General features: G+C 44.8%; 1 protein-coding gene across 3 annotated transcripts in view; it reads right to left on the bottom strand.

The window, feature by feature from the left end:
• The window catches only part of cgnl1 (cingulin-like 1), a 168,672-nt gene that overhangs the window by 32,509 nt on the left and 114,354 nt on the right, over positions 1 to 21,809 (bottom strand). For 2 of the 3 annotated variants that reach the window (XM_070858356.1, XM_070858357.1), the window contains exons 9-12: positions 11,889 to 12,095; positions 11,500 to 11,604; positions 6,951 to 7,103; positions 5,020 to 5,190 (exon numbers count right to left, since the gene is read on the bottom strand). In XM_070858356.1, the coding sequence (XP_070714457.1) occupies positions 5,020 to 5,190; positions 6,951 to 7,103; positions 11,500 to 11,604; positions 11,889 to 12,095 (636 nt within the window). The remainder of the gene's footprint in view (positions 1 to 5,019; positions 5,191 to 6,950; positions 7,104 to 11,499; positions 11,605 to 11,888; positions 12,096 to 21,809) is intronic. The other variant, XM_070858358.1, reaches the window with a different exon arrangement.

Below are 21,809 nucleotides of genomic sequence, written 5' to 3'. Positions count from 1 at the left end.
GCGTGGCCCAATGGATTGGGGGCGGAGCCAGGTCCCAGCGCTGAAAACAGTGCCAGGACCTCTGCACATGCGCGCTAGAGTCTGCGCGCATGTGCAGTAGCTCCTGGCAGGCCGTTTCTGTAAACGCGCGCTGCAGTCTGTGTGAGAGGGGCCCGAAGCACACCGTCCCTAGCCCTGGCCGAATGGGCTCCCTCATCGGCGGCCCACTGCATTCCCTAAGGTAGGACTTCTATTTTTTATTTGTTATTTACTGATTGAGTTTGGTGCTGTAGGTGCAGGACTCCTATTTTTTTATTTATTATTTAATGATTGCTTATTACTTTGGTCTTGATGCTTTAGATGCAGGGTTCCTTCTATTTTATTTGTTAATTAATTGCTTATTATTTTTTGTTTGGTGCTTGGTTGTGCTTTAAATGTAGTTACTTGCGCCGATTCCTTAACTCCAGGTAAGGTTTTTCTGTGCGGACAGAAGTGATAACGTACGTTGGCCAAAGTTAGTTTGGTGCAACTATTTGCTGGCCAAACGCCTAAAACAGGGGTAAGTGGCTGGGAACGCCCCCTTTAGAAAAAAAACTGAATTAAAAAAAACCTAACTAACTCACTTACACTGGCGCAAATTAAATGGCCAGAATTGCAACTAAAAAAATAGTCCAGAAAAATCAAGTTGCTCCAAAAAAAAAAGGAGCAACTCCTGGGGAAACTTAGACCCTAGATCTTGGTCAGTGGGACTAAATTAGTTATGGGGCAACTTCAACTGCAAACAAACAGATTTTTGGAGGAAAACATCAGTGGTGAAAATCTTAATCTTTGAAGATATAATTAAATGATGAAGAGCTTAACTCTCATCATCTATCCATTTAACAACTGAACTACCAAAAGGGCCACATTCATATGTAAAAAGGATATGGAGTTCAAGTAAAGTTCTTAAATTAAGGCAGAAAATGCTGGTAACACACAGCAGGTTCAGGTAGCATCTGTGGAGCCAGAGAGTTAACGTTTCTGGTCGATGACCTTTCATCAGAACTGATGGACCTGAAACGCTGGCACTGATATTTACTCAGCACCATGAAGAAAACCAGGGTGGGGGGGTGGGAACGACTTCCAGATGGGAAAGCTGGAAGTAACGGTTTCCTGGAGATCCTGCAGGATTTAGCTGCACTGCATGAATAACTGGCAGCACTGCAACTTGGATTTTCAAGAGAGTCGTGCAGCAAGGATTTAGACACCGTTTGACACAAGTTAAATCCAAGAACGGCCTTCACTTTTTTTTCTATTTCATAGTAGCTGTTCCACAATTGATTATTTTCAACTGTCTAACTCCTTATTAGGATTAGTAGGGCAATACAATAGACTATGCCTCATTATTGAAAATCATTGCTTGTACTCGAAGACTGCATTAGAAATGCTACTATGAGGCTCAGTGGGTAGCACACTTGCCTCTGAGTCAGAAGGTTGTGGGTTCAAGTCCCACTCCAGGAACTTGAGCACATAAATCTAGGCCGACACTCCAGTGCAGTACTGAGGGAGTGCTGTACTGTCGGAGGTGCCGTCCTTGAGATGAGACGTTAAGCCGAGGCCCCTTCTACCCTCTCAGGTGGACGTAAAAGATCCCACTGCACTATTTTGAAGAAGAGCAGTGTCCTGACCAATCAGCAGCATCATCATCATCATAGGCAGTCCCTCGGAATCGAGGAAGACTTGCTTCCACTCTTAACATGAGTCCTTAGGTGGCTGAACTGTCCAATACGAGAACCACAGTCCCTGTCACAGGTGGGACAGATAGTCGTTGAGGGAAGGGGTGGGTGGGACTGGTTTGCCGCACGCTCTTTCCGCTGCCTGTGCTTAGTTTCTGCATGCTCTCGGCGAGGAGACCCGAGGTCTCAGCACCGTCCCGGATGCACTTCCTCCACTTAGGGCGGTCTTTGGCCAGAGACTACCAGGTGTCAGTGGGGATGTTGCACTTTATCAAGGAGGCTTTGAGGGTTTCCTTGAAACGTTTCCTCTGCCACCGTGAAGGAGTTCCGAGTTGAGCTTTGGGAGTCTCGTGTCTGGCATGCGAACAATGTGGCCTGTCCAGCGGAGCGGAACTGTGCACATACAGAGCCTGAACTCCAAGTCATAGTCAACGTATTTACTGAGGCGTACGAAAGCAAGGGCCTGCCAATATTTCTCCCTCAATCAACATAACAAAAAAAAAAACAGATTATCTGGTCATTATCACAATGCTGTTTGTGGGAGCTTGCTGTGCGCAAATTGGCTGCCGCGTTTCCCACATTACAACAGTGGCTACACTTTTTTTTTTAAAAAGTACTTCATTGGCTGTAAAGCGCTTTGAGAAGTCTGGTGGTCATGAAAAGCGCGATATAAATCCAAGTCTTTCTTTACTAGATTGGATCAGTACCCAGTTACTGAGAATTTATGCATGAAATCTTCCATCTGCAGCTAGATGTAGGAGCTTTGCTGTTAAGAGATTGTCAACGTAATTTGATAGTGATATTTTTGCTTCCTCTTCTACAACAAAGCAAAGCACACAGCAAAGCAGACCCAGTTGGAAGGGAAGATTGCCAGCTTCCTGCAACATCATTATGATAATGGCTCCACAGAAGCCTGGTGAGCTGTGTTTAATGAGCTCAACCCACCACCCCTACCCCTCAAGCAGGTTGTAGAATTAACATACAATAAAAATATCATAATTATGAAAACTGCCTTTTTGTACACCAGCTTCAACAAAAGTGCCAGATGTTTTCTCGGCGCTACGGAGATTCTATCCACACCAACACTGGGACATGCACTAGGAATTCCTATAATTCAATGAGAAACGATATCCTGCTCAATGTGGATCAAGTGATTTGGTGCGATAATTCCTGGAAACCCCCAACCTTCCTGAGATTAATAATTGAGCGTATGATATTACAACCTACCTTATGTAGGTTTTAGAAAGTTTGGTAAAATCTGAAAATTGGACATCCTTGTGACTATTTGTAACAATAAAGTTTGCTGCAGAACCTACATAATTGCATCTGATACATTCTGTGATGCAGTGAATTAACTAGATAATAAGAAATGTAGAGATACTCCAAAATACATCTCCTGCCAGATGTACTCATTCCTGACCTGTGATCTTAAGATTCTTGCTAAAGTACTAGCAAACAGATTGAGCTGCCATCTCCCAAACTAGTCCAACCCAAATTCGACGGGATATTTTTTCCCATGACATATTAGCAGACGTAACAGGGTGGAACTAGAAACTACTTAATAACATATCCCACAAAAGTGGCATGTCTGCTAGGGAGAGAGAAGGATTAGAGAAATTATACCGTAGTATCAGGCAACAGCATGATTCTGCAATCCTGGTCATATTTAAACAACAAAACCTCAGGTAACAGCATTATGTGGGCGAATGTTCCCTGGGCACAAGCATGAGCTTTGTTACTAGCATTCTTCGTACTGCTATTCAGTTTAGCAGGTCACCACTTATGCCAAAAGAAAACAGAAGAAAAAAACTTGCATTTATAAAGTGCCTTTCACAATCTCGGACATCCCAACGTGCTTCGCAGCACAATGAAGTACTTTTGGAAATGTCGGCACTGCAGGAAAATGTAGTAGCCAATTTAGCAAGGTCCCATAAACAACAATGAGATTAATGTTGGCCAGGACACTGGGGCACTCTTCCAAAAGTGCCATGGGATCTGACCAGGCAGACAGCTCCAGCAAAAGTTATCATCTCTGACAATGTAGCACTGAAGTGTCAACCTAGATTATGTGCTCAAGTCTCTGGATTGGAGCTTGAATGCAATCTTCTGACTCGGAGGCAAGAATGCTACTACTGAGCCACAGCTGATACCAAAGACCAGTTTCTCAGTGAAATTAGGATGCTCTAGAAATGCCAGTGGCTACTTTTTTTTTTTAACCTCATGGTAAACACCAAGAGAATTACCACATTGTCGTATCACAAGATTGTGAATTAAGAATGCCACAAAGCAACCAGCTTGTTCTGAAGCCAATTGATGAGGACAGGAAATTTTTAGGAAGTAAAGAAACCTCAGGTTCCCAAGTGTGGCTTTTGTAATCTTTAACTATTAGTCATAATTTCCATTGCTTTCAATGGGAAATCGCGTGACAGTTTTGGGATTCATTCTTATGGAACATATTTATGCTCAGGCTAAAATCAATGGGAGAGAAAGTTTAGTGTGATGTCTCAATATGATTGTTATTTTGAGTACATATTTTTAGGCAATAGAGATGCCACTTTTGGTAAAGCTTTGCATTGGCATAGAGTAGGGTTTGGATTTATCATCAGATAAAATAGGAGGAAAACAGGTGTTGAATGAATGGTTCTTTCAAAGGAATGCTGGTAAGCCTGTTGCTGTAAAGGTTCACTCTGCCAGTTAGGATTACAGTGTATGAATAAGTTCACGCTTCGGTTGCTGAACAAAAGTTCATCAATGTATTTGCCTATGGCTGATCAACTCTTGAATGTACAGAGTTTTGTTCTTTAATGTACTCTTTCTTTCTCCAACAGAGAGCAGGAAGCTCAGAGTATACTGCAAGCAACTGAGCCCACCGGTCTAGATATTTTGGAACACTGTTTAAATCAATTATTAAATGTTTTGTGTGAAGTAAGTACAATAAATAAAAGGTTTTTAATGGGGAAAAAAAATCTGAGGATTAGGTAGCAAAGCTAATAATTGTTTATTTGTAGTTAATTATACTGAAAGCTCATGTCATATATGTGGCAATGGAGATATTCAGGACGTCCAATTTCACAACAATCTTTTACAAGGTTTAGAATGATGCAAATGGCAAGTATACTTTTCTGCCACTCTTACTCTACAAAATGAACTTGGGGTCCAAATAAACATTTCTAAAATTTCATTTTACCAATGCAATGTCAGTTTTCTGTGTGTTCAGTAAAGTTAAGAATTTGTTCAACTTTCCACTGAACTGAACTTTCTTTAGAAGTCCTTTGGTCAAAGGTTATTGGTCAAAGGTTAAATAAACACAGTTATCTTGCATTACCTCATCCTGCAGTTTCTTGGTTATCAGTTGAGATTTCTCAGCCTCCAGGGCTTTAGTTTTCAGTTGCTGCTGCAGGGCAGTCAGTTGATTGCGATTCTTTTCCTTGTACTCATCAAGCTCCTTCCGCAGATCAAGGCTCGACCTCTGTGAATCCTTACTCATCTCAGCCATCTGCATAAGGTAACAGCGGTAAAATCAAAGTGGGGGAAGGGGGAAAAGAGAGAAATAAACATTTCTTTTAAAAGGTCCAAATTATGTACCAAGAAAAAAAGCTTGACTCAGAATCATAGAATCTTACAGTACAGAAGGCCATTTAAGCATCGTGCTTCTTCCAGCTCTTTGAAAGAGCCATTCATTTAGTTCCACACCCCCACTCTTTCCCCACAGTCCGGCAATTCTTTTCCTAAGTATTTATCCAATTCCATTTAGAAAGTTACTATTGAATGGGGTTCCACCATGCCACATGGTAACAAGTCACTGCATTAAAAAGTTTATCCTGATCTCCCCTCTGGTTATTTTGCCAGTGTCAGCGAGTTACCGACCCTCCCGCCAATGGAAACAGTTGCTTCTTACTTACTCTATCAAAATCCCTCAACTTTAAACACCTCTCTTAAATCTCCCCTTAACCTCTTCTGCTCTAAAGAGAACAATCCCAGCTTCTCTAGTTTCTCCTTACAACTGAAGTCACGTGTGCCTGCGGCTTGAAATTAAAGAAAAATTCCAATATGCATAAAAAGCAAGAATGACAGGATCTTACTTCCTTCCCTGGCATGGCACAGCACAAGCACATTGGTTCTTCACCAACTCCCCCCTCTCTATTATTTGTTCATCAGGCTAGAGGACAGACAGGCGACTTGGTCACAGACTTGCCTTTTGCTAGAGCTGCAGTACTGCCACAAAGCAGTGAATGAAAGAAGCCTGTTGGGACGGATTTTCCCTCCCTCCTTCCAAGGAAAAACCCATATCCCTTACTCTACCCACAAGTCCCAATTCTTAGGGACATTATCCAGAGCACCATAACTGTTCCAGCCATGTTATATTGGCCGCACATACTGGGCACTCAGGATATATTGGCCGCACCTACTGGGTGCGCAGGTTGTATTGGCCGCACATACTGGGCACTCAGGTTATATTGCCTACACACACTGGGTGCTCAGGATATATTGGCCGCACCTACTGGGTGCGCAGGTTGTATTGGCCGCACATACTGGGTGCTCAGGTTATATTGGCCGCACATACTGGGCACTCAGGTTATATTGCCTACACACACTGGGTGCTCAGGATATATTGGCCTCACTTACTGGGTGCGCAGGTTGTATTGGTCGCACATACTGGGCACTCAGGTTATATTGCCTACACACACTGGGTGTTCAGGATATACTGTCTACACACTGGGTGCTCAGGGTATATTGCATGCATACACTGGGCACTCAGGTTATACTGCCTACACACCGGGTGCTCAGGTTTTCTTTAAAATCTGGAGCACTATTGTGCATCCACAAACACATGTTTGATACATGATACATGATATGTCACCATCCCACCCTCTAAGCAAGGGAGTAATGTGGGGACACCCAAAGAGTGTAAAATGTAATTAAAATGTACTTTCATTACTTACTACAGTACTGTATTCAGAGGTTTAGCTCTACAATTTCATTATTTGATAGCCTTTGAATAAGCAGAAATATGTAATTTAATTTCACTTCTCATTTAATTCTTTTAACTTTTGTTTTAAAGAGCTGAAGATGACTTGAGGATAGGTTTACAGCAATGTCACAGCTCTTAAGTTAACTCTTTATTGACTGGATTATTTTATCAGGGTTAAGAAGTGGGAAGGTATCCTCCCATCATGAATTATTGAAGCATAACATTCACTGGATACTAGCTAAATGGTCTGCACCATGTTGAAGTGTTGATATAAAGGATTCAACCTCTTTCTGAAGCTTTTCAACTGTCTTGTCCAATTGCCTTCTCTCATCCTCCATTTCATTCTTTGTTTTCTTTAAAAGATCTTTTTGAACTGTCTCTGTTTTAAGTCTTTCACTTAGTTCCTGATACTCCTGTGATCGCTTGTTGAGATTTCTCTGTAAAGTGAGAAAAATATTAAGCAGCTAAAATTACTCATTATTTCAAGGGTTATTACATGCACAAATTAAGTGCCAATGCAGAATATGTTCATGTTTGAACTAAGGCTGGACTATGTGTTACTGTACATCACAAAGAAATGACTTGTAGGTGACAATGCCCTTTATACACATTACTACAAGTTGTGGGTTTTTGTATGGAATAGCCAATTAAAGCTACATCATGCCATATTGCACACTTAGCGAACTAGAGTGGATATAATGTATCTGATCAAACGTAGCATCGAAGCTGCAGAGAAAGTCTGTATCATACAGAAAAGCAAATGAGATGCTAAATTGCACAAGGAGGCCTTGTTCTCCGTGGTCCACATCAGGATCCAACATACTTTGGTGCACTCCTCTTCTTTCTTATGGTACCTGTAGTAGCGAAGCAAATATGTCAATATCTAAGTTGGATATCCAGACCAAAGCTTCCGGTGTAACAGCGTGGATATCTTGTAGACTGCCTACAAATTTCCTCTGAGGGCAGTGCTCAATGATGTGCCCCAGGGTCTGATTAGGAGCTCCACAGTCGCATGATGGGGAGGCTTTAATATTCCACCTTTGGAGAATGTGGCAGCATCGACCGTGACCGGTTCTGAGGCGGTTGATGGTTGTCCACTGTTAGCGAGGAAGGTTTGAGCCTTCAGGTTGCACTGTGGGGTCCTCTATAAGGCATCCATTCCGTATGTTGCAGTTCTTCCAAGCATTTCGCCATCGGTCACTGACTAAAGACTGGGACAAGGAGCAATGAGGAGCAGGAGCAGGTGGTTGGAGAGATCAGGATATATCAGAGCTGCATCAGGAGAAGCCACCTGTACTCCACAAAATGGTTATATTAGCTAAGACAGAACTACAGAACATGGACCTCACAGAGGAGGTGTGTGTGTGTGTGTGTGTGGAGGCAATGGGCCTGAGTTTGGTCAAACCAAGTTCCGCCCATGTACCCTCGAAAGGACTGCTAAGATCCTGACGGTACTTTGGGCGGAAGTTTGGTGGAAAAATGGAGGGAAAAAACGCCCGGAAAAAATGGGCATTACACGCCGATTCTGGGCAGCAGCGGGAGGTAGGTCGGATTCTGTAACGCCGAGGATAGAGTCGGACCCAGGGAGGGAAGAACGGGAAGAAAAATGTTCAACAAATAAAAAAAAACGATTACAAATCCTTCTGAGGACCCTATCCAACAAAATCGCTGCAAAATAAATGAAGAAAACGAGCGCACTAACCTTCTTTTGCCGGTCTTCATACTTACCGTCCAGGTAAGACCTGCCTCCACGCGGCAGTCTCTTCAGCTGCCGGAGCGGTGGGCCGGCCGGACCAATCTCGGGAGGGAGCAGACAGGAGGACTTTTGTTGGCATTGTACGCTGGCGTCGCCAGTGGACGCTCCCCAGTGGTCTTCTCTCCCCGCCATTATGAGGGCCTCACCAAACTCGCTCGGAGGGGAGAGTGCCAAAAAAATAGAGACCCCGCCGAGAAAACTCAGTGGCAGCTGGTGGTAAGTGGGCCCAATGTCTCAGTAGAGAGCATTTCGTACAGGTTTGTGACATAATTGGACATCGGTGCAATCGTTCTCCCCAGAAGCTAATTCAGTGCTCCTTCATTATATCTACAAGGGCACTGTTGCTGAATCTTGCCTTCCTTTGACAAAACCTTTGCTCCACTGCTAACACTTTTCTTTAGTCATAGGTGAATTACCAGAAAACATGTACTTTAAGCTGCTGTTACACGGGACGAGATCAGTGCTAGTGCCGCCCATCTCAAAGTACAACTCTCATCCGTTTGTGATGCCTGGAGCCCCTGATCCACATTCTGAAATTTCCAGTTTAGGTCGACAGCCCACGTTACGTGATTGAATCCTACAAAGCCTCTTCAAATACTGATCCTGCGCGTCCTGCTCCAAATCCCTGGAGAGGCGATGTAGCGGGATGAGGCCAGCTGCTGTGCGTTTTCGCTCGCTTGTTAGAAACTTAAACGTTGCTCGAGCATCAGACGTGTCCTGTACTTGCACAACGATCCCCTTCCTCCTCATGAACATCAACAGTTTGGAGTCCAGTCCCCTGACGCTCACTCACCCAGCCCTAAAACCAGAGTCTCTATTTTGGGTTCCAACAAAAACAACTTGCATTTAAACAGCGCCTTTAACGTAGTAAAATGTCCTAAGGTGTTTCACAGGAGTATTATCAAACACAATTTGACACTGAGCCACATAAGGAGATATTAGGGCAGGTGATCAAAAACTTGGTCACAGAGGTAGGTTTTAAGGAGCGTCTTAAAAGGAGGTGAAATAGGTAGAGAGGCGGAGAGGTTTAAGGAGGGAATTACAGAGCTTGAGTCCCAGGCAGCTGAAGGCACAGCCACAAATGGTGGGATCAGGGATGCGCAAGATTTTGGAGGGTTGTAGGGCTGGAGGAGTTTGCAGAGATAGGGAGGAGCAAGGTCATGGAGGGATTTGAAAACAAGGATGAGAATGTTAAAATAGAGGCATTGCCAGACCAGGAGCCAATGTAGATCAGCGAGCATAGGGCTGATGGGTGAACAGGACTTGGTGTAAATTAGGATATGGACAGCAGAGTGTTGCATGAGATCAAGTGTACGGAGGGTGCAAGGTGGGAGGCCAGCCAGGAGAGCATTGAAATTGTCCAGTCTATAGGTAACAACGGCTTGGATAAGGGTTTCAGCAGCAGATGAGCAGAAGCAGGGGTGGAGACAGGCAATGCTACAGAGGTGGAAGTAGGCAGTCTTGGCGATGGAGAGGAATACGAGGTCGGAAGCTCAGCTTAGGGTCAAATAAGACGCTACGGTTGCGAATAGTCTGGTTCAGCCTAAGAAAGTGGCCGGGAAGAGGGATGGAGCTGGTGGGCTAGGGAACGGACTTTGTGGCAGGGACCGAAGACAATGGTTTTGGTCTTTCCAATACTCTACCAAAAAAGGTAGTTAAGAACTCTGCCACTCCAGGCTGCAATGTAAATACAAAGCAGGCTGCACGCTAATAATAAGCCATGTCCTTTGGCCACCTAAGTGGCGAAAGTGCTCATGCCTACTCTGTATAATCCAGCAAAGTGGTTCTGGGATCACTCTCTTATATGGACATACCCCACCTAAATATTCACTAACAGCAACTTTAAACCATACACAAGCTCAGTTGTTCTAAGACAAATGCAGCTCCTATATTGCTCAGCGTTGGCTTTGCAGAACCACTTCAGGAAGAAGTTCTGTAATATAAATGCGCTATAAAGCTAGTCACAAATTAACCGGTGGCTTTTACAAGTACAATTACTGTATTTAAATAGGTAGTAATACTGTGGAGAGACATACTTATACTCTAAAGTATTTCCCATAAACATTGTGCGATAAGCCTATCTGTAAATACTTATATTGGAGAGGAGAAATGCCAAATTTGAGTCATAAGGGGGCCTGCTAGATACCGGGCAGTCAGGCCTCTCTACTAGAAAAGACCACTGAATTACATTAATCATTAGGTAGGTTTTATTATGATCAGCTTGTTTCTCAGTCATTGATGCTGATTCCAGTGTCAACGCAATTAAAGATCCAGTAGTGGTCAGGTCATTAGCACTGGGATCCGCACCCAAGAGCAGGAAGGATACGAGTCCCTAATCAACATAATTGCCTTAATACAGGTTGTACCTCTCCAGTCCGGGACTCCTTGGTCCGGCAACCTCCTTGGTCCGGCAACATCCCTGGTCCGGCATCATTCCCGGTGGGGGAGTCACGACCCACACTGTGTCCTGGGGCTGGCTGCTCCTCTTCTGCCTGCTGCCTCCAATGTTCCCTCCTTGGTCGGGTTGGCGCGGAGAGGGAGCGAGGAGCGTGGCGGCTGACTGAGGCGCCGACTCTGGGCCTGAGAAATGCTGCGCAGTAGGCTTCTGCGCAGCGCATGCGCAGAACGCGGACGGGTTGTTGTCAGTAGCGTTGTCAGCAGTACCCGGTAAGTCTAGGGTACTGCTGACAACACTAGGGTCAGTGTGACCTCCAGTGGTCCGAAAAATTCTCTGGTCAGGTCCCTGAGGTACAACTTGTTGTTCTTCTCTGTCCAAACATGGTAGATCTTCAACAGGCTGCTCGCAGACTCGGGAAATTAGAATTTCTCTTCTCAGATGGAGAAATTACATTTCTTTTTAAGTACAGGTATCTGGTAATTGTATAGTTGGATAATAGATATGAATGCCTCCCTCTGCTATTTTAGTGTTCATACCTATTGCCCCACAGCGTAATATCAATGCCAAGGTTTATGGGGGGGTAACTTTACATTGAAAGCAATTCACTGTCGAGAATTGTCCTCCTTTAACTTGGTTTTATTTTGTTTATTGGTGCACTGCTTGAAGCTCAGATAAATACCTGGACATCTTCCAGCCGGCTCTCCAAAGCTCTTTTTGCGAGTGAAATGTCCTGTTCTTGGTCTCCAATTTCTCTCAAGGCAGCTTCCAGCTGCTTCTTCTCTTGCTGCAAAAGTTATAGTGGAAGAGTTTTTAAGTTTATCTCTGAATCGAAATTTAATGAGACTATAATGTTGCTATACTGGAATGCTGACACCCGCAACTTGGAGACACAAATTTGAATCTGGGTCAGATAGGGCTTACTTTTCTCCAAAGCAGTAAGATTGCCAGGAAAAGAACAGTGACTAAATGTAATAAAAACAGAAAATGCTGGAAATATTCAGCAGATCAGGCAGCATCTGTGAGAGAGAAACAGAGTTAACGTTTCAGTGTCTTTTGTGGCTGCATTACCTCCAGACGTGCGAGTTTATCCTTCAACCTGTTCTCTTCTATCTTCATGTTATAAATCATTTGATTGAGATCACCAATTTCAGCCTGTAGTTGTACAATTTTTCTCTTCAGTGTTTCATTTTCATCCGTGAGATGGTTCACGTGATCCTCCGCAGTGTTCTTTGCTTGTTTGGCTGCAATTCTTTCTTGCTCCAGTGCATTTTTGCTCTGTTGGAACAATTTAGTAATACATGCTGTGAGATTTTAATATTTCAATAAGATTTCAATAGCAATATAAATATAAAGAGGTGTCTTGATCGAGACAAAATACACAATCACTCCCAGTGAGCACATTAAAATACACAAAACGTCTCTCCTCCAATTGGTTCGTGGGTGAATGCACCACTGAACCATATAGACCAGGTTAGTCTCATTTGGTCTCAGTAATCCTGAGCTAAGGAAGAGATGGAACCAAAAATATACTTGTCTAATGATCTAAAATGGCAGCTTGCAAGGAGCCCCCTCTGAAGTTACTTCACGCCTCATCTTTCCATTACATTACATACCAAAGCCACTAACAAGTGTACAAAAATAAGCACTTATTCAATTTCACTGCCAAAAAAAAGCTGAAATCCGTTTTAAGAGCATCACCTGCAACATTAGTTTATTGTCTCTCAAAGGCAAGCTTCTACCCCTGCACCTAGAGATCACAGGGGACACTGCTGGTAAGGTTTGTAAAGCCCATAGTGTTCAGCGTAGTGTGCAACAGATGTGTATATCTATATATGGTCCCCATCGTCAATTGGGGCTGGAATTTCGGTTGTCGACAAAAACGGTAGTTTTACGCCAAAATTTTCGCTGCGCTATCATTTTTAAGACCTAAATTTCAGCCTTAACTTCGGTAAAATCGACGATGCACAACAATTCGCGGTGCAAACCACGAGTTTTGGCAACTTTAGTCTGAGGCTGGTAGCGCTGCGAGAGAGGCCTTGGGAGGGGGGAAAACAAAAATTGCAAAAAAAAACATTCACAAAACCCTTACCTACTAAATCGCTGAAAAATAATTAAAAAATAAAAACTTTAACTTACCTTTTTTTTTTGCAGGTCTTCAGTCTTACCGCTGCTGGCAGGGCTGCACCGCCAGGTTTGATCCGTCAGTATTCTGGGCGTGGCAGAGACTGACGAAAGTACGACAGTATCGCAATCCGCAGCGTAGCACGTCGTTTCACATCGGCACACCTCTCCCCGGTGGTACGCGGAACTACCACCGCAAGAAGATGCCCGAAGATCCTGCCGACTGGATTTTTGCCGCAGAGGGTCAAATCACGGCAAAAACCCGGTCATAAATTCGGCGAAATTGTAACCCATAGTGTGCCGACTGGAACAGGTTCATGTGCAAAGATTGCAGCTATGACGTATTGGGCCTTCCTGACCAGCAAGATCCTGGGTTTAATCCCAGACTGGGCTGAATGATCTGATCTTAGCCAGGATGTTAATAAAGGCATTTCAATTGGCCTAAATGCCACTGTACTAGAGAGGAGAGGTTGGGGAGGGTAGGGGGGAAAAAGATAAATATTTCCTGTTCCTGATAGTTATTGTGGGAAGCTTCCTTGTATGGACATTGGGACAATAGTATTGGATTCATTGCTGATGCCATGATTAGTCTACATGACTGAATGGCCTGCCAGAACTCTCAGACTCACAAAGGAAATACTGAAAAGTCAGCCTGTGCCCGTCGAACCACATCCCAGCATGAGTCAGGATAGTCAGAAGAGAATTTTTTTTTAAATACATTCATGGGGAAGAAAACAGAAAGCTTCACTCAGCCAATGGCCAAGCTATGCCCGATATGGGAGGGCTTGTTCCTGTAAATGCATTCAGTTCCTCACTGACAGCCCTTACTTCGAGCACCAAAATTTAATCCAAAGAAAGTAAATTAAAAATCTTTCTCTCCTCCCCATTTTAGAAGTTTTACCTCCCACAGATAATATGGGAAATGTAGGGAAAAAAGTAACAAAAAGGGATTATGCATCTTCACACTTGTAATTACCTAACAATATCAACATAGAAACTGGTGGTGTTTTTACACCAATGAATCAGTTTCCAACAAGTGCTGAGATTGCTGGTGCTCTCAATTCGCATTATTTATACACAACTCATTGCTTCCGAGTTGTGCCTATGACCAAGGGCTGAAGACCTTCCCCAGATGTCAGGAAAGGTCCTTTCAGGCCGGCAAGGCCAGAACCAAAGTACAGGTACTGCCAAAAGAATAAAAGCGCAACACTACCTCAGCAAAACCAAAACGGATATACATGGCATCCAGAGTCATTGGTAGCACAAGCCTACAGGTGCATTTAGCTTACTACAGTGTTGCCAACTACCACCAGGCCTTGCACAGTTGACAGTACATCTAAGTGTAAACTAACATAACTCCAGACAGCCGATGACTACAGTGACTGACTTTTTCCCAGGTTTCGAAATCCGTTGGCCAATGACTTCTCACACTGACCAACTAAATTACAGGGCTGGTTCAGTGCATCAACGTGCTTGTATTGTGACAATGCCGTCATATGATATGATCATTTTCACACATGGAAGTGATTCAGTGTTGCAACACATTATGCAGAAGCAATGATGTGCTACCCCCAGTGTAGAAATTCAAGGTCCATGGATTTGGGACCAATCTCCAATTAGCCTCTACAGAGTTTGGAACAAGATGTGTAGGCACTTTCTGATTACTCTTCCGGTATCTACCATGGACCCTAAAAGGTAAAAGTGCCTTGCATTTGTCACTGTTGGCACTTTGTCTTCAGCAGTGCAAGGAGTACCACCACTTGATCTGGGTCTCTGTGCAGCCAAAGGCAGTAACACTTTCTCACTGCAGAGCCGCCACCTGTGTCTATTTAACAGTACAAACGCAGCATTATCTGAACATGGAGGTCAATGGAAATAGGACCTACATCTCGATTCAGTTACAACGTGTATTTCAAGAAAGACCAAAGGCACTTTCACATTTAGCGTTTATTGTGGGAGAGTGGTGTCAATACACATGAAAGTGTAGATCTATGATTCTGCTCATTGCAATAAGGGAGTTTTAACAACATTAAAAATGAGGAGTTGACACAAATACATTCCTCCAAAGAAACTCTAAAGTGTAGACGTGTCTCAGGCCTTTGAATGTTTGAAGTCTACGTAAAATCAAAATAAAAGCACTTGCCACCAGAACAAATGGGACAGATATCTCCCAACGCAATGCAGACAGGAACATGCTTGTCTGTAGTAAATGCTGCCATTCAGAACAATAAAGGGGAAGGTAGCCATGGGGGTACTTGTGCTGTCAGAATGCTGCCACGGTTCCTACTTTTCAAAGAGAGTAAGGTTTATCTGCAGGCAGCATCAGTAACAAATGATAATGTATTGTCATCCCTTTACTTGTAAGATCAAGATATCATGTGTACTTTTGGCCTGGCCAATAGCACAGTTTACAATAATCATCTCATTTAGAAGAACAGAAATTCCTTTAATGCAGTTGTTCGAGTCTGATGAAAGCAACACTCGTACGAAGCACAGCTATGTTCTCCCCAATCTACCTTCCTTGCTTCTGTTGCTATTGATGTAGAACAATTTCTAAATGGAAACACACATAATGTACATTTTCATAACTGTGCTACCTAATTTAAGGAATGCACAGAGTCATGTACAAGAGGCACTGATAGATTTCAATAGAAGCTCACTGCACCCACAAAATCTCCATTTGTGGGAGTCATGAGGGTCACATTCTTTATATTAAAACTGTGCCAGCAGCAGTGGGAATACCAGGCCCGCTGACAGCACACTCTCAATGTAAAAGTGCCTATAGGGATTTTGAAATGTAAAGTACACTGAACCCTTCTGCCCATAATTCTATTTTCTCAAGTATCTTTTCTCAAAACCTTTAGTAATTTATGGTTCTAGAGCTTTCGCCAGTAGAGAACATCGCTGAGCACTTTACAGAAAAGTGGCCACAAAGCAGGAGAGAAAAAGGATAGAGAGAGAAACAGAAGGGAAGTGAAAAGAACAGTTTTAAGGCAGCTTTTGAAAACAGTTAGGGGTGGAGGGAATTTGTGGAGTTCCAGAGGTTGGGGCGTAAGTGCCTGAAGGAATGGTCAGATTAGAAACAAATCAGTATCGCAAGAGTAGAGGGACCATGCAAGGACATATGGTTGGAGGAGATTGCATGAACAAGGGTATGGCCATGGAGGGATTTAAACAAGAGGATGAAGACCTTCTGGTAGATCTGTTGGTATAGAGGAAAACTGCAGAGCTGCTCGACAATTTGTGGTTGTAATAGAGGTGCAGACTTTGCACAAGAGAGGATGCAGGTCATTGTATGTCTAATAAATATATGGAGGCAGTTGGGCCAGCAACAAGAGCATTGGAGAAGTCCAGCTTTAAAATATTGAAGGCTATGGCTCCGCAGTGATGACACTAAGAAGAATATGGTCCAAGTGTTTTATTGGATATAGGGAAGAAGCTCAGCTCAAGGAGAACATGAAGCTGAGCCTTCATACCACCGGACTAGGCTTAAGGTGGCATTTGGAAAGGTTGATAAGAGTCCAGTGTGGCACTGACACTGATCCAAAGATGGAGGGTTTGGCTTTACCAACATTACAAGTGGATGGAAACTACGCGTCATTCCAGACAGCCAGTGAGAAAGGACGGCAACAGTCAGGGAATCAAAGGCAGAGATGGAGGGATAAAACACAGTGTCTTCGGAATACCTGTGGAAGTTGACCCCAAGCTTTCTGAGGGGCAGTATGTATGCTGATGAAGTCCTAGGGTGCACCAAAAGTGACCAGATGAGCATGTGAGGAGAAAATACTGGAGGAGATGTAGTGACTTCATTATGATGGCTGGGACTGGAACCGCAATGGAAAAGTCAGAAGGGAGGTGAACTGTGGAGGAGAGCCATTAAAGGATAATGGATAGTCAAAGAAGAGGATAAGGTGATACATGGTCAAAGTCTCACAGGACGACATTCGTGGCTTGGCCTAGGGCAGTCTTAGTCTTGTGGGTGGGCGCAACCCAGATGGGAATATCGTGAAACACGAGTTATAGCAGAGCTGAGTGTTGTAGCAAGAATGCAATGTGGAGGGTAAAGGAAGTTTAGTTGGAAAGAATGGTGGTGTTAGGAGGGTTTTAAGAATTGGGGTGATAATTGTAGTTTTGAAGAAGGCAGGGACAGTATCAGGAAATAGGAACAGATTAAATGAGGTCAGCCAGCAAGAAGCCGAGGAAGGGAAGTAGTCAGTGCCTAGATCGGGAAGGGTTCAAGGAAGCAATTAGTGTGGTTCAAGGGACACAAGTTTGCTGAACGCTTAAGAGGGAGCTACAGGACAAACAGTGAAGTGTGGAGAGGGTAGGGTTTTACTAGGAGGAGGGCCTTCTTCATAAAAATGCAACCATTCTACAGGGTGGTGCGTTATTGGGGGTTTTGGGCAGATCGTGAAAAGTGGTTGGCAAAAGTTACCCCACATGAGCAAATCAGGCGAGGGAGGCCCCAAGAGAGGAGAACAAGGCAGTTTGGTAACTGCTGGAATAGAATAAATACAGTGATGAAAACTATGAAATCCTGTCACTGGTCACTTTATTTTAAAATGTGTTTATTTTTAATGTTGAACTTTCATGGAGAAAAACATCAGAATCAATGACTTGGACCTCACTTACACATGGATCAAATTGGGTTCAGGGTTAGTAACTTAATGGGAATTTGGTTTATTCCCATTGCAACACACTTTCTCAAATCAGCTAAATTGTCAGCGGATATCAAAACTGTTATGTATGCAACCCTATGTAACCAGCATTTTACTGCCACCAGAGGGCATATCTATTGGAATTCCAAGGGATCCCAACATCCCTTGGGAGCACTGTATATAAACAGGCCTCCCATGCTGTACGAGCACTCTGGAGTTAGAATAAAGAGACTAAGGTCACACTTACTCACATTGCTTTATTCAAGATTTAACAACTGGCGACCAGATAACAAACCATGCAGAGAATGCAGAGAACGGTTGGCATCCTGGAGAAATTCTCAGAAGGGGATGATTGGGAGGCCTTCGTGGAGCGACTCGACCAATACTTCATGGCCAACGAGCTGGAAGGGGATGTGAACGCTGCCAAACGAAGGGCGATCCTCCTCACTGTCTGCGGGGCAACAACCTATGGCCTCATGAAGAATCTTCTTGCTCCGGTGAAACCAACAACCAAATCGTATGAAGAACTGTGTGCGCTGGTCCGGGAGCACCTCAATCCGAAGGAGAGCGTTCTGATGGCAAGGTATTGATTTTACACATGTCAACGGTCTGAAGGCCAAGAAGTGGCGAGCTACGTCGCCGAACTAAGGCGCCTTGCAGGACATTGTGAATTCGATGGATTCCTGGAGCAAATGCTAAGAGACTTTTTTGTGCTTGGTATTGGCCATGAGGTTATCCTTCGCAAACTGTTCACTGTTGAAACACTGAACCTGAGCAAAGCCATAATGATAGCCCAGGCATTTATGTCCACCAGTGATAATACCAAATTTTGCAGCATAAAGATGTTTCGGTGAGTACTGTACACAAAGTAACATCTTTTTCAGGCAGGAATGCATATGGCAGAACGTACACGCCTGCAGCTGCATGATCTCAGATGACTCAGAGTCCACCATCAAGCATTAATATGACGCAATTGACACCTTGTTGGCACTGCGGAGGTGATCATCGAGCCCATTAATGCCGCTTCAAACACTATGCGTGCAAAGGCTGTACAATAATGGGACACCTCCAGCGAATGTGCAGACGAGCTGCAAACCCTGCAAACCACCACGTTGCAGAGGAAGACCGATCCATGGCAGATCAAACTGGACTAGAGACTCAAACTGAGGAGACAGAAGCGTACGGGGTACACACCTTCACCACGAAATGTCCACCGATCATGTTAAAAGTTGAACTGAACGGAATTCCAGTATCCATGGAATTGGACACGGGTGCGAATCAATCCATCATGAGCAAAAAGGCCTTTGACAAGCTGTGGAGCAACAAGGCACACAGGCCCAAGCTGAACCTTATTCATACCAGGCTGAGAACTTACACTAAAAAGCTGATCCCTGTAATTGGCATCACAGCAGTAAAAGTCTCCTATGATGGAGCAGTGCACGAACTCCCACTATGGATTGTACCAGGAGATGGTCCCACACTGTTCAGCAGAAGCTGGTTGGGAAAAATCCGCTGGAACTGGGACGACATCCGAGTGCTTTCATCCATCGACGACGCCTCATGTGCCCAGGTTCTGAGCAAGTTTCTGTCGTTGTTTGAGCCAGGCATCGGAAGTTTCTCGGGGGCGAAGACGCAGATCCACTTGATTCCCGGTACACAATGCTTCCACCACGGGCGGTGCCATATACGATGCGAGAGAAAGTGGAGATCGAGCTGGACAGGCTGCAATGAGAGGGCATCATCGTGCCAGTGGAGTTCAACGAGTGGGCCAGTCCGCTTGTTCCGGTTCTCAAGGGCGATGGCACGGTCAGAATTTGTGGGGACTATAAAGTAACGATTAACCGTTTTTCGCTGCAGGACCAGTACCCGCTACCCAAGGCAGACGACCTATTTGCGACGCTGACAGGAGGAAAGACGTTCACCAAGTTGGACCTGACCTCGGCTTACATGACACAGAAGCTGGCAGAATCTTCGAAAGGCCTCAACTGCATCAACATGCACAAAGGTCTGTTCATCTACAATAGATGCCAGTTCAGGATTCGATCGCACGCGGCTATTTTTCAAAGGAACATGGAGAATCTGCTAAAGTTGGTTCCGTGCACCGTGGTTTTCCAGGACGACATAATGATCACAGGTCGGGACACCATCGAATACTTGCAGAGCCTGGAAGAGGTTCTAAGGTGGCTAGATCGTGTGGGACTCAGGTTGAAATGCTCGAAGTGTGTTTTCCTGGAGCCAGAGGTCGAGTTCTTAGGGAGAAGAATCACGGCAGACGGCATCAGACCCACCGACGCCAAGACGGAGGCCATCAAGAACGCGCCGAGACCACAGAACATGACAGAGCTGCGGTCGTTCCTGGGACTCCTCAATTATTTTGGTAATTTCCTACCCGGGTTAAGCACCTTGCTAGAACCTCTACACGTGTTGCTACGCAAAGGAGATGACTGGGTATGGGGGAATCACAAGAGACAGCTTTTGAGAAAGCCCGAAATCTGTTATGTTCCAACAAACTGCTTGTTCTGTATGACCCATGTAAACGTTTAGTGCTAGCTTGCGATGCGCCTTTGTACGGGGTCGGGTGTGCGTTATAACAAGTAAACGAATCGGAAACATTGCAACCGATCACTTATGCATCCAGGAGTTTGTCCAAGGCTGAAAGGGCATGATTGAAAAGGAAGTTCTGGCATGCGTTTACGGGGTGAATCTGTTTGGGCTTAAGTTCGAGTTAGAAACTGACCATAAGCCGCTCATATGGCTATTCTCAGAGAGCAAAGGTATCAATACCAATGCTTCTGCTCGCATCCAAAGATGGGTGCTCATGCTGTCTGCATATAACTATGTAATTCACCACAGGCCAGGCACAGAGAACTGCGCCGACACCCTCAGTCAGCTACCATTGCCCACCACCAGGGTGGAAATGGCACAGCCTGCAGACTTGCTCTTGGTGACGGATGCATTTGAAAACGAAAAGTCACCCGTTACGGCCTGCCAGATCAGGACCTGGACTCGCCAGGATCCTTTATTGTCCCTTGTAAAAAAAACTGTGTCCTCCATGAGAGCTGGTCCAGCATCCCAGCGGAGATGCACGAAGAGATCAAGCCATTCCAGTGGCGTAAAGATGAAATATCCATACAGGTGGACTGTCTTTTGTGGGATAATCGCATGGTTTTGACCAAGAAAGGCAGGGAAACGTTCATACGTGGCCTATACAGTACCCACGAAGGCATAGTAATGATGAAAGCTATAGCCAGATCCCATGTGTAGTGGCCCGGCATTGACTCAAATTTGGAGTCTTGCGTATGCCAATGCAACACTTGCTCTCAATTGAGCAATGCACCCAGGGAGGCAGCGCTAAGGTTGTGGTCATGGCCCTCCAAACCGTGGTCTAGGATCCACGTTGACTTCGCTGGCCCGTGTCTAGGCAAAATGTTCTTGGTTGTTGTGGATGCTTATTCAAAATGGATTGTGTATGTAATAATGTCTGTAAGCACGTCCACTGCCACCATCGAAAACCTACGTTTGCCATGCACGGCCTGCCTGATGTCCTTGTCAGCGACAATGGGCCGTGCTTCACCAGCGCTGAATTCAAGGAATTCATGACCCACAATGGGATTAAGTACGTCACATCTGCCCCGTTCAAGCCCGTATCCAACGGCCAGGCAGAACGGGCAGTCCAAACCATCAAGCAAAGCTTGAAACGCGTGTCGGAAGGCTCCCTGCAGACCCGCCTGTCCAGAGTCCTGCTCAGCTACCGCACTAGACCCCACTCGCTCACCGGGGTTCCCCCAGCCGAGCTGCTCATGAAAAGGGCGCTCAAAACAAGGCTCTCTCTCATCCACCCTGATCTACATGATCACGTCGAGAGCAGGCGGCATCAACAAAGCATGTACCATGATCGCGCAAATTTGTCACGCGATATTGAAGTTAATGACCCTGCATTTGTACTCAAAATGGCTTGCTGGCACTGTCATAGCCAAAGAAGGGAGTAGGGTGTTTCATGTCAATCTTGCAAATGGACTAACTTGCAGAAAGCATTTGGACCAAACAAACCAAACTGCGATTTAGACAGCCATGAGCAACCTGAAGAGGAAACCACCAACTTCGATCCTCCGACACACACACAAGTGGCAACCGACATCACGGTTGACCACGAAGCTGAACTCATCATCCCCAGCAGCCCAGCAAGGCCAGCTGCGCAGCAGCCCAGCGA

The sequence above is a fragment of the Pristiophorus japonicus genome, chromosome 17, assembly GCF_044704955.1.
Source record: "Pristiophorus japonicus isolate sPriJap1 chromosome 17, sPriJap1.hap1, whole genome shotgun sequence".
NCBI lineage: Eukaryota > Metazoa > Chordata > Chondrichthyes > Pristiophoridae > Pristiophorus > Pristiophorus japonicus.
This window is presented reverse-complemented; position numbering and strand designations above follow the sequence as displayed.